The 14,642-nt window shown below is 55.4% G+C and overlaps 2 protein-coding genes across 2 annotated transcripts; one reads left to right on the forward strand and one right to left on the reverse strand.

Annotated features, from left to right (window-relative positions):
• Window positions 1–189: 189 nt before the first annotated feature.
• Window positions 190–5,310, reverse strand: SHMT1 (serine hydroxymethyltransferase 1). Its single transcript, XM_027469420.3, has 12 exons — window positions 5,165–5,310; window positions 4,464–4,584; window positions 3,879–4,024; window positions 3,485–3,600; window positions 3,240–3,400; window positions 3,020–3,101; window positions 2,636–2,848; window positions 2,295–2,411; window positions 2,039–2,161; window positions 1,614–1,730; window positions 1,361–1,471; window positions 190–1,045 (listed from the first exon to the last, which is right to left on the reverse strand). The coding sequence occupies exons 2-12, from the start codon at window positions 4,560–4,562 to the stop codon at window positions 876–878; spliced, it is 1,455 nt and encodes a 484-aa protein (XP_027325221.1). The 5' UTR covers window positions 4,563–4,584; window positions 5,165–5,310; the 3' UTR covers window positions 190–875.
• A 156-nt stretch (window positions 5,311–5,466) lies between these two features.
• On the forward strand, window positions 5,467–9,562 carry LOC101802461 (chemerin-like receptor 1). Its single transcript, XM_038187106.2, has 2 exons — window positions 5,467–6,226; window positions 6,872–9,562. Exon 2 carries the CDS (start codon window positions 6,887–6,889, stop codon window positions 7,970–7,972), a length of 1,086 nt encoding a protein of 361 aa, XP_038043034.1. The 5' UTR covers window positions 5,467–6,226; window positions 6,872–6,886; the 3' UTR covers window positions 7,973–9,562.
• The last annotated feature ends 5,080 nt before the right edge of the window (window positions 9,563–14,642 follow it).

Here is a 14,642-nt window from a genome sequence, read left to right on the forward strand (position 1 = left end):
GCGTCAGTAGTTAGAGCGAGTGTGACCGGGAGCAGTCCCAGAAGCATGTCTCGGTGTCGTGCTGTCAAGTGTTCCTGCACAAGACTTTAACAGATGTTAACACCAAACGACCAGTCTGAGAAATGTACTTTTAAAAAAAAAAAAAAAATTATTTATTTGGGTTCAGATATTTTTGAAATACAAAAAAAAAACGAACCAAAAAATCGGTTTTATTTTTTTTTTTAAAGCTTCTAATTCTTGGCGTACGTGGTGGTTAAATCCCTAAATTTTCCTGTGCTTATTAAAAAATGGGTCCAGCGAAGGTTTGTGCGCGGAGCTCTGGGAAACCCCTGGAGCCCAGGGCTGGTGCTAGCAGTGGAGGCGGCCGAGCAGCCCCAGGAGGGCTGGTCCTGGGGGATTTTTTGGCCCCATCAAGGCACGTGGAGGCTGGCAAGGACGAAGGCAGAGCTGGCACCTCCAAAGGCAAGTCTGGGATGCTGAAGCCAGGACGGCTTTTTTTTTTTTTAAGGTGCTGGCTCCTGGGGGTAGATTCACATTTTTTTCCCCCCCAGCCACGCTGGGCAGGGGGTTTTGGCGAAGATAACCACGCCAGGCAGGGCTGTGACCTCCTCTGCTGCTCCCACAGCGGGGCAGAGCTGGCTGAAACCCAAATCCTGAAGCTGGGGGTTTCCTTCTGCTCGGACCCAGCGGTAGCGCGGGGCTGTGCTCAGAGGGGTTCCTGCCTCCGAAACGGGGTGAGGAAGAGGCAAACGAGGATCTGCTGCTGCACGGAGCCACTGCCAGCAGCAGGGAGGAGGTTTTGGGGTGCTGGGCTCGGGGGCTGGGGGTCTGTGTGGGTGCTGTGGTCCTGGGTTTTTGGCTCGGGGCGCTTCCCCTTACAGGACGGGCAGCCCTGGGAGCGGGAAGGTCGCTGCGAAGGCTTCCACCTCCATCTTCAGTGCCTTGAGCTCCTTCTGGTATTTCTCCTCCTCCAGTTTCTCCTTGAACTCCTTCAGCGTGGCCTTGGGGCTCATCTCGTTCTGCACCCGCAGCGTCAGCTCGATCCCTGCGGGGTGAGGGACGCCAGGCTCAGCCCTCCCGGCCGCAGCACCCGCTGCATCCAGCGGCTCTCCAAACCTTCAGTGGCTGCAGGTTTGGCTGGCCCCAGCTGTGGCCAGATGCCCTCTCCCACATCCAGATGTGTAGCTGGGACAAGGATTTCTCGCTTGTGTGCTCCCCCCAGCAACTGGAGAGGGAGAAGCTGCCCGGCTTAGCCCACGTCTTGCCCTTTGTCAACGTGGTGGCTCTCCCGGAGGAGCTGTGCTCAGCCCCACACACCCACCAGCCCGGTCCCTGGTGTCCCCGGTGTCCCCGGCCTCACCTCTGTGGATGTACTGAGCCACCATGCGGAAATCATCCTGCTGGAAGCCGCGGGAGGTGAGAGCTGGGGTCCCAAAACGCAGCCCGCTGGGGCGCAGGGCGCTGACATCGCCTGCAGCAGAACAAGGGAGTCACCACGGGCACCGGGAGCCTCGCGGGGAGCTCTGAGAGCCCCGGGGGCCAGCTGGGAGCAGGAGACACGGGGGAAGCCCAGCACGAGGGATGGGATTTGGTGGAGTTTGTAGGGCACCTACCGGGGCACGTGTTCTTGTTGCAGGCGATGGAGCAGAGCTCCAGCACCCGCTCGGCCCGGCCACCGTCCGTGCCTCTGCTGCGCAGATCCAGGAGGATGAGGTGGTTGTCGGAGCCCCCTGCAAAGAAAAGAGGTTGGGGTTGGAGTGAATTGGGTTGGGGTTGGGGTGAATTTTGCTCCTGATCAAAATTAAAGCAAGAAAAGGTGTGGGAAATTCACCGGGGCCTGCCCCCGAGCTGGAGGGCGGCGGGGTGCCTCGCTGGGGAAGGGGCTGCTTAGCAGAAGTGTTTAGGAATGGTTTTATAGGGTCCTGAGGAATGGCTACAGCAGTGCCTGGCCCATCACCTCCACGCATATGGGGACCCTGCTGGCCTGGGACTGTGCAGAGGAGCCAGCCCCGTGCTGGTGACCCCGAGCGCCCCTTACCCGTGACGATGTCGTAGCCCAGCTCCATCAGCGCTGCCGCCAGCGCCCTGCAGTTGGCCACCACCTGCTGCTGGTACGCCTTGAACTCGGGCGTCATGGCCTGCCGCAGCGCCACGGCGATCCCTGCGGGGACAGAAAACAGCGGGGGGAGCTCGGGGGGGGGCTCCCAAAAGTTTTCGGAGGGTTTTTGGGAGAGCTGGTGGGGACGCGCGGTGCCGCCAACACGAGACGAGGCGGCTGGCCCCGCGGTGGGTACCTGCGATGGCGTGGTTGTGCGGCCCCCCCTGCAGCCCGGGGAAGACCGCCTGGTTGATGAGGCTCTCCAGGTTGTAGAGCGTTTCCTTGCCCGTTTTGGGGTCCACGCTGCGGGTGCCTGCGGGAGGGGAGGGCGGCGGGGCTCAGCAGGCTGCTCAGCCCCCTTCATCCACCCCCTGGCCACTCGGAGAAGGAGCTGAGGTTGTTCCTCTTCAGCTCCAGACCTCTGAAACTCCCCCAGCTGCTCGCAGGAGACCCCAACCCTCTCTGCCTTTCCTCCTTTCCCACTGCAGCGGGCAGGAGCTTGGATTTGTAGCTCCCCCCAGTGCGCAGCTCGGGCACCTTTGCGGTAGAAGATCATTCCGGCCCTGCAGCCCCGCAGGGTTTTGTGCGTGGTGGTGGAGACGACGTCGCAGTGCTCGAAGGGTGAGGGCACGACGCCGGCGGCCACCAGCCCGCTGATGTGGGCCATGTCGGCCATCAGGTAGGCGCCGTTGGCGTCGGCGATCTTCCGCATGCGGGCATAGTCCAGGTTGCGCGAGTAGCAGCTGACACCTGCGGGGAGAAGGGCACATTGCGGGGACACGAGAGGGTGCTGGGGGGGCACCCGGGGTTGGGACAACCCAGGTGAGGACACGAGGTCCCAGCAGAATGGGTGTCGGAGGTCTCTTGGTGCTGCGGGCATCAGGGAGCGACCCCGGTTTGTTTTTAGGGCTGATCCCTTACCTGCTATGATCAGCTTGGGGTGGAAGAGGCGGGCGTTCTCCTCCAGGCGGTCGTAATCGATGTAACCCGTCTTGGGGTTGACCTGGGGGAAGAGGAGGAGGAGGATTCAGCCACCTCGCCGTGGCCGGAGACCAGCTGCCGTTGCCCTGAAGCAACAAAAAAATCTTGAAATCCCGACGGCTGTGCCCTGATTCCAGCGGGAGCAGCTCTCCGTCCCCACCTTGTAGGGCATGGACTCGAAGAAGACAGAGGTGGCCGAGATCTTCTTTTTGTCCGTCATGAAGCCGTGCGTCAGGTGCCCCCCATCGGGCAGGTCCAGCCCCATGATCCTGCCGTGAGGCTCCACCAAGGCCGTGTAGACGGCGAAGTTGGCGGGGGAGCCTGCGGGGGGGAGCACAGCGGGGTGGTGAGGGGGGTGTGGGGATGGCAGAGCCCAGCCCGGTTGATCCCGGGGGGTGCCGTTACCTGAGTAGGGCTGGACGTTGACGCCCCACTTTTGGGGGTCGAGGCGGTAGGCCTGCAGGGCTCGCTTCTGGCACAGCCTTTCCAGCTCGTCCACAAACTCGGTCCCGCCGTAGTACCTGCCGGAAAATAGGGCAGGATTCAAACCTCGGGGGATTCAACCTCGGGGGATTCAAACCCAACAGGATGGTGCTGTGTTCACGCAGCTGTGACCCCGCTGAGATCCTCCAGTATGTGGCCGAGGCCAGGAGCTGAGAGGGTCAAATCCTGCCCTGGGGAAGCTTGGCTGTGGCTTCCTTCCCAAAGATAAGGTCTCGAGGGGGCCGTGGCGGTGTGGGTGGTTCCTCTCCCTTCCCTGCGGGGTTTGGAGGGGGTCAGGCTCTCCCCAGCCCCGTACCTCTGTCCTGGGTAGCCCTCGGAGTATTTGTTGTTCAGGCAGGACCCCAGCGCCTCCAGGACCGCTCGGCTTGCAAAGTTCTCCGAGGCGATCAACTCCAGCCCCAGCCTCTGCCGCTGCTTCTCCTTCTTGATGATGCTGTGCACCTTGGGGAGGGGAGAGAAGCAGCTTGGGACGTGCCCTCAGAAGGGACAGGGCAACGGAGAGCAGCCTGGAAAGGGACTGGAGGAGGGAGAGGAGATCCCTTCTTGGTGCAGCCGATCCCAGCAGTTCCCATGTCCTGCCATGTACATTTTGGGGCTTCTAGCTGCCACACAGCCATCAGATCATTCAGCTGGCACTTGGGTTAGTGTCAAGGGTAACTGCTGGGTGGCTACAGCAAGAGCTGAGCCTGGCAGAGACGTCTGAGCCTCAGGCAGGGGGCTGTGAGCAGCAGATGAGGAGTTCCAGCCCCGTGGCTGCAGGACGCCCTCTCTCCTCTCGCACAGAGCATGGACGAGTCCCAGCAGCTCAGCCTTGGACCCTGTCCCCATCCCGAGGCGCTCGCTGTCCCCAGCAGCTGCTGTGCCAGGCAGGGGCTCTCACCTCGGGGTCGTTGGTGTCGAGCGGCTCCATCACCATCTTGTTGTGGGAGGCCCAGAGCTCTGTGCTAGGGAGGCTCGAGTTGGCTGCTGACTTCTCCATCTCCTGCTGCGTCCAACGTCACCTGCAAGCGGAGAGGGGAGCGGGTGGCTTCTGCACCGTGCCCGTGGGGGCTGCTCCTGCCCTGCATCTTCCCCAGAAATGCAGAGGGAGCAACCGCAGCGAGGACCTGCTGGGGGAGGAAGGCACTGGCAGCTCCTGGTGTTTCCCTGCTGGTTTCAGATGGGTTTGTTGGCTGGGGATTTGGCCATTCTGCACACCCACCCACCACTGTCCCCCTGGGCACTGCCCCCCCAGCTTTATGGGGCTTCCCCCGTCCTACCCAGGGTTTTAACGGAGCCAAAGAGCCCTGGAGCAGCCGTGACAGCCCTGCTCCCCCCCGGGCTGCACACAGATCGCCTTGCCCGTGCCCCCGGCCGGTTGGATGGAGCCGTGAGCTGGTTATTAAGCTCCCCACTTGGCTCGCCTGTGCCCAACCCGTGCCAAGCCGCTGCCGGAGCAGCCGGGTGGCAGCGAGGAACGGGCAGGGGCTGGCTTCGGGCAGGCCTCCGGGGCTGCGCAAGGCTCCGGGGGGGCGGCAGCCGCCCCTTCCCATCGCGGTACCCCCGGGTTTGATCCCGGTGCCGGTCCCACACGGCCCCTACCGGCCCGCTCCTGCTCCCGGTCCCTGCTCCGGATCCTGCTCCCGATCGCGATCGTGCTCCTGGTTCCGCGCGGGAAGCCGCGCGCCTACCCTAGGCAGCTCGGCCACGCCCCCCTCGGCGCCTCCACCAATCAGCGCCTCGCTCCGCCTTTTTCTCAATGGAGCGGACCCACGGCTCCGGAAGCTTCTCCGCCAATCAGCGGCGAGCCCCGCTCCCCCCGCCTCTTCCTATTGGTCGGCGCCGAGGCGTGGCGGGAGGCGCTGGCAGCACGTGGCGCGCTGGGCACGGGTCACCTTGGGCGGCCACATGGGGGCACGGCCCCGGTACCCCCGGGGCACCCCCCGGGCACCCAACCCCCCCCAGGCACCCAGAGCTCCCCCCAGGGCACCCTGAGCCCCCCGGCAGCCCCTGTCCACACCGGCTGCAGTGCTCCCAGCCCCCCTGCCCACCCCCCCCAGGAATGGGGCAATGGCCAGAGCGGGGTCATGAGCCCAGGGGGTCCCGCTGGGCATGGGGTAGGGTCATTAGGGTTAGGGTTACCTGATCCTAACAGGTGTGGGGAGCACAGCACACCCTGACCCCTCCGTGGGGCTCTGTGGGGTAAGGGGGGCCCCCAGGGGGGGCACATGGTGGGCATGGGGTGGTGTCTTCGTGCTTCGGGTCCAAGTTGGGTTGGCCAACCTTGCCTGAGAGGCTGTGCCCCGGGCAGAGCTTCAGGGGTTAAACCGAAGCAGTGTAAAATGGGGAACGAGGGTAGGGAGGGAGAGATCCTACTAAACGCCTCGTGGGCACGAGACGTGGAAAAATGGAGCGAGGCACCCTGAGTCACGGTGGAGACGAGCGGTGGCTCAAAGGGGAGTCAGGCAGGGGGAGAGCAGAGCCAGAGGGAGAGCGGCGAGGAGCACGGAGCTGTGGTGGGTCCTCCTGGGGACCTGGCGAGGAAGGTGCTGGTTAAGGGGAAGCGCAGGCTCGTGGAGGCAGGTTTGTGGGTAAAGGACTGCCCGTTGCACCAGGACACACCTCGGGTATCGCTCTGCCTAGGAGAGGACACAGCCTCAGAAGGTATTTGTTGAAGGAGCAGGATTTTAGCTTCATCACTCTAGAAGCTTTTTAGTGTCTCTATTGGCAATGCCAGCCCCCTGCCCCTCAGCGCCCAGGCTGCAGTGGGCCTTCTGGCATGGAAGGAGCTGCAAGCAAAACAAAAATCTTTTTTATTATTTATTTTCTGGCTTAAAACGTGTCGCAGTGTTGGTGGGCAGGCGGTCAGTGCGGGTGACAAGCTCTGCAGGGATGCAGGGGCTTCCCAGGGGATGTGTAATTGGTTTTGTCTTCATGGATCCCTGGGTTTTTACTTGCAGCAGTGGGAGTTGTCCCCGTGGTGGCTGAGTTCCTGCTCTCCCCTTCCTGTCGGTACCGTCCCTTCTGGGACATGTCAGAGCAACCCAAGGCATGCAGAGTACCCTCCTCCCTCTGTTTCGGTTCACTGGAATCCTGCTCAATCCTGCTTGAATTCCTTGTGCCTCACAAGAGTTTTTCTGCCATTCTGAAGCTTTGCAGATGCTACAGAGAGGGACGGTTGTTATGAAGTTGTATTCAATAGATATTCCAGCTTTCTATATACGTTTTGGGTACAGTTGCTAGCAAAGATTTGCTCTGCTGAGCTGTGGGAGCTGCAGCTAACAGCAGTGTGTGCTGCTGTGATTTCAGGACTGGCCTGCGGCGATGGAGAGCGTCTCTTCTTCCCCATCTCCCTTCCCGGGCACTTCTCCCACCGTGCCTCCTGCGAACGCCACTGCCCACGATCACTACTCCGGCCTCCAGAAGAGCATGCATGTGCTCTCCATGGTGGTGTACAGCGTCGCCTGTCTGCTGGGGGTGACGGGCAACGGCCTCGTCATCTGGATTGCGGGCTTCAAGATGAAGAAGACGGTGAACTCGGTGTGGTTCCTCAACCTGGCCATCGCCGACTTCATCTTCACCTTCTTCCTGCCCCTCAGCATCGCCTACACGGCGCTGGGCTTCCACTGGCCCTTTGGGAAGCTCCTGTGCAAGCTCAACAGCACCATCGCCTTCCTCAACATGTTTGCCAGCGTCTTCCTCCTGACGGTCATCAGCATGGACCGCTGCGTGTCGGTGGCTTTTCCCGTCTGGTCCCACAACCGCAGGAGCCCGGAGCTGGCGGCCAGGATTGCTCTGGGGACGTGGGTCCTGGCCCTGCTCCTCAGCTCCCCGTACCTCGTCTTCCGTGACACCGTGGTCAGCTCCAGGAACGTCACCAGCTGCTACAATAATTTCGCCCTGTCCGATGACTACACGTCCGAGGCAACGCGGAGGCTGTGGAGGATGCGGCATAAAGCCATGATCATAACCCGCTTCCTCTGCGGCTTCCTCGTCCCCTTCACGGTGATCCTCCTCTGCTACAGCATCGTGGCCGTCAAGCTGAAGAGCAGGCAGTTAGCCAGCTCCGCCAAGCCCTACAGAATCATCATTGCTGTCACGGCCTCGTTTTTCCTCTGTTACTTCCCCTATCACGTCTTCTCCTTGCTAGAGATATCCCAAAACTCTTCCAGCCACGAGATGAAAATGGCCCTTTACATAGGGATCCCCTTGGTTTCCAGCCTTGCCTTCTTCAACAGCTGCATCAACCCCATCCTCTACGTGTTCGTGGGGCCGGATTTCAAGGAGAAGTTTCGCCAGTCCATCCTGTCCACCTTCGAAGGGGCTTTCAGCGAGGACTCGGTCCTGGCCAGCCTGACCAGCAGGAGGAAGTCCAGATCTGCTTCAGAAGCGGAGGTCCCGAGGGTCTGAGCGTGCTCTGCATCACTACCATGGCCGGAGGGGCAGTTCCCTTCCCTGCTCTGCAGTTTCCCCTCCTTTCAGAGCTGTAATTGCAGGACTGAGGGCTGCGAAGGGCCGTGCACACTCACAAACTGATCTAATTTTTTTGGGTCCTACCACGACTTAACCAGAAAACTCTCTGGAGCTGCAGCAGGGCTCCTGAAAAGTTGGAGTCACAGCATTTTCCTCCCCGTGCCCTTTCCTTGGCTGCCTGTTTCCGTGTACCCATTTTTTGGCTGTGCCCAAAGCCCCTCGGGCTGTGCCTTGCTGTGGTGCCCGGTGTCCCTGGGGGCTGTGCTGGGGGGGGCGACCACTGGGTGGGTGGTGCTGCCGATCTGTCTCAGCTTCTGGATTTTTGCAGGCGACCCTTTACAAAGCTCACTGGGGTGGTGACTGCTGACGGGGCTCCCTTTATGTTCCTCTCTCCTGGCAGCTCTTTGCCAAGATGCAAAAATTCTGGGGTTCCACCAGGGGGCAAAATCGGGTGCAGCTGTGTCGGCGTTGAGGCTGTCCAGAGAAGAGGATGGAAAGGGGGAAGAGCTATTCCATAAATCCCTTATAATCAAATCTGTAAAGAAAACAAGCATCCTTTCCCATTTATCATACCAGTCTGGCACACGGGCTGCTAAAGCTTAAGTAAAAAATGATTAAATTAAAAAAAAAAGCCGCTTGGACAGGCAGTGGGATCCATCCAGAAGCACTCTCACAGATGCATCTTTTAAAGAAACGGGGTTAAATGAAATAGCAACGTGTATTTTTGTAGGATCTGGCCCAGCTAGTAAAATATTCATCTTTTCTCTCTCCAGATGTGTGGCAGGATGAATCATGAGATTGCGCTCCAGTTACTTGGGTTTGATGAGCAGCCTCTTTCTGAGTACTTGGCTGTGTTTGTGTTTGACATTCTTCTGGTCCTTACGTAGCAGAAATCTGACTTTTTGTACCGTTGGTGAACGAGTATTAAACCTCATTAAACTAATTTAAAACCTTCCCGGCCTGCTGTGTTGCCCGTGTGATAAAACTCAGTAATCTGGCTGAGCTGAGCAGCCAGATGAAATGATGAAACGCTCCCAGCCTGGGCGTGTGAATTCCCAGGCACTTCTCTCTTCGGCGTGGATGGCTGTGCTGAGCGAGAGCTGTCACTGGAACACGCTGGGGATTAATTACGGGTCTGCTGGGCCGTGCAATATTAAATGAAGGTCGTGATCCCACCGGCAGGCGTGTGCTTAACCTGAAATTCATGCATCATCCCGCGGAGATCGGGGGAATGTGACGGGACCATCCGTATGTCAAGCCTGAGCGAGCAGCGAGCTTTGCCCTTTGCCACAAATTGCTGCCTGTCAGGCAGATAAAAGCGCAATGTTTGCTCGGCGCTGTGCAACGCCGGGGCTGTTTGCTTGCTCCTGGTGGTGAACTCCAGCATTGATTGCAGCGTCAAGGTTGCGCAGCTCGAAGTTTGCTCTTTTGGCTTTTCTTCATCTGTTGGCAGAGCCCACGTAATTCCTGGTGGCAAACGGCTCCGAGGCTGTGACAAAGACCTTGGCCTCCTGCCGTGTCTCCCAGCACCCCAGCACCCCCAAAGGCCAGGGCTTGAAGCACTGGCCCAGTTTGTGAGAGCAGAGAAGCAATTTTCTGGGTCGTTTGGGCATGCGAGGCGGGTACGGGCTTCCCATGGGACATGATTGAAATGAGGCAGTGTCAGGGTGGAATTGCCACTGCAATGGCAGGAGGTAACTGCCCTACAGAGCACCACCTTCTCCAGGGCATCCCAGCCCTGTTTCGTCAGCAAACTTCAGAGCCACAACTCCCAGACGTTGCCTCCACCCTAAGAGGCATGTTATCACGGCTAAGCAGAACAGTGTGACTTTACAAAGCTGAACAGCTCCCTGCAGGATGGGGAAGGACATGCAGAGCTTTCAGACCACCGTTCCTGAGCACGCTGTCAAAATACTGTTGGGAAAAAAATAGGGAAGGGAATGTTTTCTTGGTGGTAACCCTCAGCTCACAGCTGTGTCGCAGGATGCACTCGAGATAGGAACGGTTCTGTCACCCAGGGTCTGATCCTGAGGCTCTGTGCAGTGAGAAGCCAAGCACGGGGTTAGGATGCTCAGGACTGGCTCCAAGATAAATCTGCCCCGTATCAAATTCCCCCGTGTTCAGTCTCATTATCACATTGATAATCATGGTAGTCCCTCATTCCTAACTAGAAGGCAGGCTGCTCATTCTCTCTGCTATTCGTGTTTGTCTTGTGTGTATCTAGAAAAGCTTAAATAAAAAAGAAATTTAAAAAAAAAAAAGAGGGAAAGAAAAATTTCCAAAGGCGTATAAAAAATCCCAAGAGGTTGAATATTTGGGCAGCTGTGCCGCCCTCTGACGCAGCTTTGCTCTCAAGGCTCTTTCAGATGCGATGGGATGGGTGGCGCTGGGCTCTGGGAACAGCCTGAACCCCGTGGTGTTTGCAGTTATTGGGAAAGGTGCAAATTGGCTGCCCTGCTGGCACGGGGCTGATTGGCCCTGCGGAGGGGCCGATCCGTGGGTGAGCAGACAGCCCTGCGTGTATAAAAAGGGTTGGGATGCACAGAGCCACCTGGGGCTGTGCACAGGGAGAGCAGAAAATAAGCAAGTTTTGGCAGTCAGGGTGTTTGGGGTGAATTAGCAGAGCAGGGTGAGCAGTTTGGTGAGGTCTTTAATGCTTTGGAGTTGAGTGTGGTGGATCCGGTACAGCCAAAACATCTTGGTGAAGAGCTGGGAAGGGCTTGGCGGGTGATTTTTGGCTAGAGGCTTTGTCATGGTGAGCCCACGGGCAGAAAAACAAAGCCCGTGCCTTCTGAGTGCAAAAGATGCTCTGGACAGAGCTGTGGCCCAGAGCTATCCTCCAAGGAAGGGAGCAGGGGAAGGTGATAGCTCACTACCCAGTGCAGATGGAAGAATAACTAAATGGAAATAGGGAAGGAAGAGTAGGAGCTGAGACAGCCTCAAAAATACCAGCAGCATGATGGTGGGTGTAACGAATGGGAGGGTGATTGCAGTAGGTGAGGAAGGTCTCATTAAGGAGGACTTAATGAGATTAAGGAGGACTTAATGAGATGGTAAAAGCCTGTGTGAAAGCTGCTAGTTCCCTTGCATTTCCTCTGGTGAACCCTTCCTGGTGAGTAAAAATTTTAAGTGTCCCATTGTTGAGTTTGGGGAATGGACTTGTTAGATAAGGCTAAGCAAAAGACAGTGCTGGGAGGTCTGAGAGCAGAACCTCTTCCAGAGCTTGTTGAAGTTAGGCAGGAAACAATACGACAAGTTAGAGGATCAATATTGTTAAAAAGCTTTTCTGTGAAGGAGAGGCGTTGGTAATAGCGTTAGTAAATCACACAAGCTGAGCCTTTGCAGGGTCTCTCAATCTTTTCTTGGCGTAGCAGCTGGGTGAGGATCCCACCCTGTGCAGGAGTTAACCTGTTATTGCTGGCCCAGGGTCAGCACCAAGCTGGGGAGGGAACAGGGTGTCTCTGCTGGTTGCACTTTGGTCCTTCCCTGCACATCTCCTGGTTTCTGCTTAGCTGCACGGGGCAGAGTTGGACACCAAACCTTTCTTCACTCTACATCTGTGTATGTGAGGCACAGGATCTCTTCTTCTGTTCCGAATTGTGCTTTAATGAGCAAGCCTGCCATACACTGACCCATGACTAATTTGAACCCTTCCTTTATCTTCACTAACATGATGCATGCTCGCTCCCTCCCTGTAGAGGAGCTGTAGCGTAGCGCAGTGATACAGTGAATGGCAAGTCACACCAGGACCCAGTGAGCAGGACAGAGAGCAATGGGATGTTTGGCACTGTGTAGCCAGTCAATTTTCCTAAAATGACATTGCTTCATTGTTCAGTTCAACGGCTTTTGTCTAATGGAGAATCGAAGGGCAAACCACATCTGTAAGCAGGAGGTGATAGGGTGTTACGCGGGCTTTGCAGGACAGGCACAGCAAAGAGAAAATGAGAATGAAGCGAAGGATGCTGCTGCTGTTCTGTTTCAGGGCAGCGTTTGCTCAAATTCTTGCCTTTTCATCCAGCCTGAGATGTTTTGCTGTGCAGTGACCTGTTAAACACTGGCTATTCCAACAAGCCTCTCGCTCCTTTGTTTGAAGGCTGATAGGAGATAACCCCGTGCCCATGCCGAAGGCTGATGCAGCAGATCTCTGTTAATCATTTCAGACTGACCCGGAACTCAGAGCACTGCTAGAAACAGGAAAACAAACTAAACTCAGTGGCTTTTTTTCAGACAAAGCTTCATGACTCAGGAGGAATGTGACTGTAACAGAAAGAGCTGGTGCCTATTTCCTGCAGACAGACAAGCCACAGTTAGGCAGTAATGCTTGATAAAACAAAAATAATGCTGTCTACCTACACAGCCCTTCACATAGATAAGATGTGTACTCTGCTCTGGGGCCTTTTTTTAAGGCACTTCGGTTCCCAGAAGCGGGGAATACTATTTTCCAGATCACTATCAAGTGTGGGAAAAAAATCATAAAATTACTCTTCCTTCCCTTGATTCAGAAATGTGTTTATAGTTGCTCAGAGTTCTGCCTCACTAGCTGGGCAATATCCAAGCTGGCATCTTCTGGAAACCAGACACGGTCATTCCCGAGGCAGGGATGGGAGGTGGTGGCCTCCAGGCTATGCTCGGTGCCCATGCGCTGCAGAACATCCCAGCAGGCTCACAACGGGTGTGTAGGGCTGAGGACGTCTTCAGGATGCTTTGTAGGACTGTTGGGAGAGACAAAACATGTTCACAGGGCCGTGTTAGGATCAAATCAAAATGTTTTTCCAGTGTGCCAAGCTTAATAATTCTTACCATCACATAGATTGGCAGAGGAGTATAATATCCAATTTTATTTAAAACCAACAAACACCACTCACACAAACAAAAAACACCACCACAACCTGGCAGAGCAGTGATGGATGGAGCTTAGGAGACTGGATGATAGTAGCATTTGTCTTTTCTCGGGTGATGCATGCAGGCTGTCACCCAGCCAAGCACGGGATGAGCAGCGCCCTTCACCTTGGCTGGACTAGGCGTGGATTTTTTATTTATTTATTTTTGAACATTTCTTCCTGCCAGAGTTGCATCTGGATTTAGAACAGCAAATCTCTCTGAGCCACTATATTCACACCCTGCAATTTTTCAGAATTCCTTAGATGATTGCTAATTGGATCATTGTAAACGAAATAAAATCCAGGTGCTCATTTTGGAGGAACTATTTGTAAACTCTTGGATAGCATATTGTAAAATTAACAAATCCCTCTCTGTTGGGACTTGAGATTTAAATTTACATTCCTCTGATCAGGGGGGGAAAAAAAAAAAAAAACAGAAACAGGAAAAAAATTGATTTGCTCAAAGAAAACAAAGGCATCAGAAGACAATCTTTTCAGTTCCTGGTTCTGTGGTTTGCTTAGGCAATGCCAGGAATTTGGGGCAGCATGAATCAAGTAGTCAGCAAATTCTGGGTGTCCCCAGGGTATTGAAAAATGCTTCTGGGGAAGGCTGTTAATTGCATCATGGGTCATTGCTTCAATATGTGTTGTTTCTAGCTGTTCTGCCTTAAACTGCTCTGCCATGCCAGCCTGTAGTGAAATCCTGCAATGAAGACTGATGTTAAGAGAAATCTCTGCTGCTGTGAAGAGGCTAACAAAAAGCTCAAACACTCCTTTTCCCCCAAACAAAATAAAACAAAGCAAAGATCTTTGAAATACAAAGATCGGTGAACCTAAACTGACAGTGGGAACACCAGCATGTAATCAGAAAAATGCAGACTGGAAATGGTGGGGATGGTGAGGCCCATTTTCCTATGCTTAGCAGTGTGAGTCAAAGAGATGCTCTAGAAACACAGAATGACTGCAGCATTGTGTCTCCGAGGGCACAAACAAGCTTACGGTCTCCCTGCTCACATATTTCAGACAGATGTCTTTGCTTTTTGAGAGTGCTACAAGCGGAGAGCTCTGCACCTGGCAGCTGCTCCAGGTTAAATTGCTCTCCTGCCCGGCTTTGACTGCTGGAAGTGGAAAAAGAGACAACTGATGAAGTGTTAGAATGCAAGAAGCAAATACTGTGAGCAATGGGGAAGCACTGGTGTGTGAATACTTAATGTGGAAAATACAGCTCATAATGGCAGAAACTGTTTTGAAGTATTAAACCAAAAGTTGTTGGTTTTTCAGGTGCATCTGGTGAGAAGTCCTGGCAGCTGTGCCTCTCCTTCCTCTTTCATGGTATGTAAGTATCTGTCCAGGTGTTCCAGGCCTTGCTCAAATGCACCCTGTATGTTGCAGTCCAGGAATAAATAAATATAATTCAGTTATGAGAGAAGCTGTGATGAGAAATACCTGATCTGTACCTTTACTCTAAATGCTAAAATTCTGATCCCTATGTAATAAAGTGCTGTTGATCTTGGGCACACTGAAAAGCACAACTTAAAACAGCTTCTAGCCACGGAGCTAGGGGAAAAAGGGTCAGAAAAGGAAAAAGGCTTGGTGCTTGAGTATTTACTTGGAGGGGAGGGAGGAAGAAGGGACAGATGGATAACCCTGGCAAGAGCCTTATCCTGAATTTATGCAGGATGACTCTAAAGTTTGTCCAAGGAGTGAAAGCACACATAGCTTTTGTC

The sequence above is a fragment of the Anas platyrhynchos genome, chromosome 15 (genome assembly GCF_047663525.1).
Source record: "Anas platyrhynchos isolate ZD024472 breed Pekin duck chromosome 15, IASCAAS_PekinDuck_T2T, whole genome shotgun sequence".
In the NCBI taxonomy this organism is placed as follows: domain Eukaryota; kingdom Metazoa; phylum Chordata; class Aves; order Anseriformes; family Anatidae; genus Anas; species Anas platyrhynchos.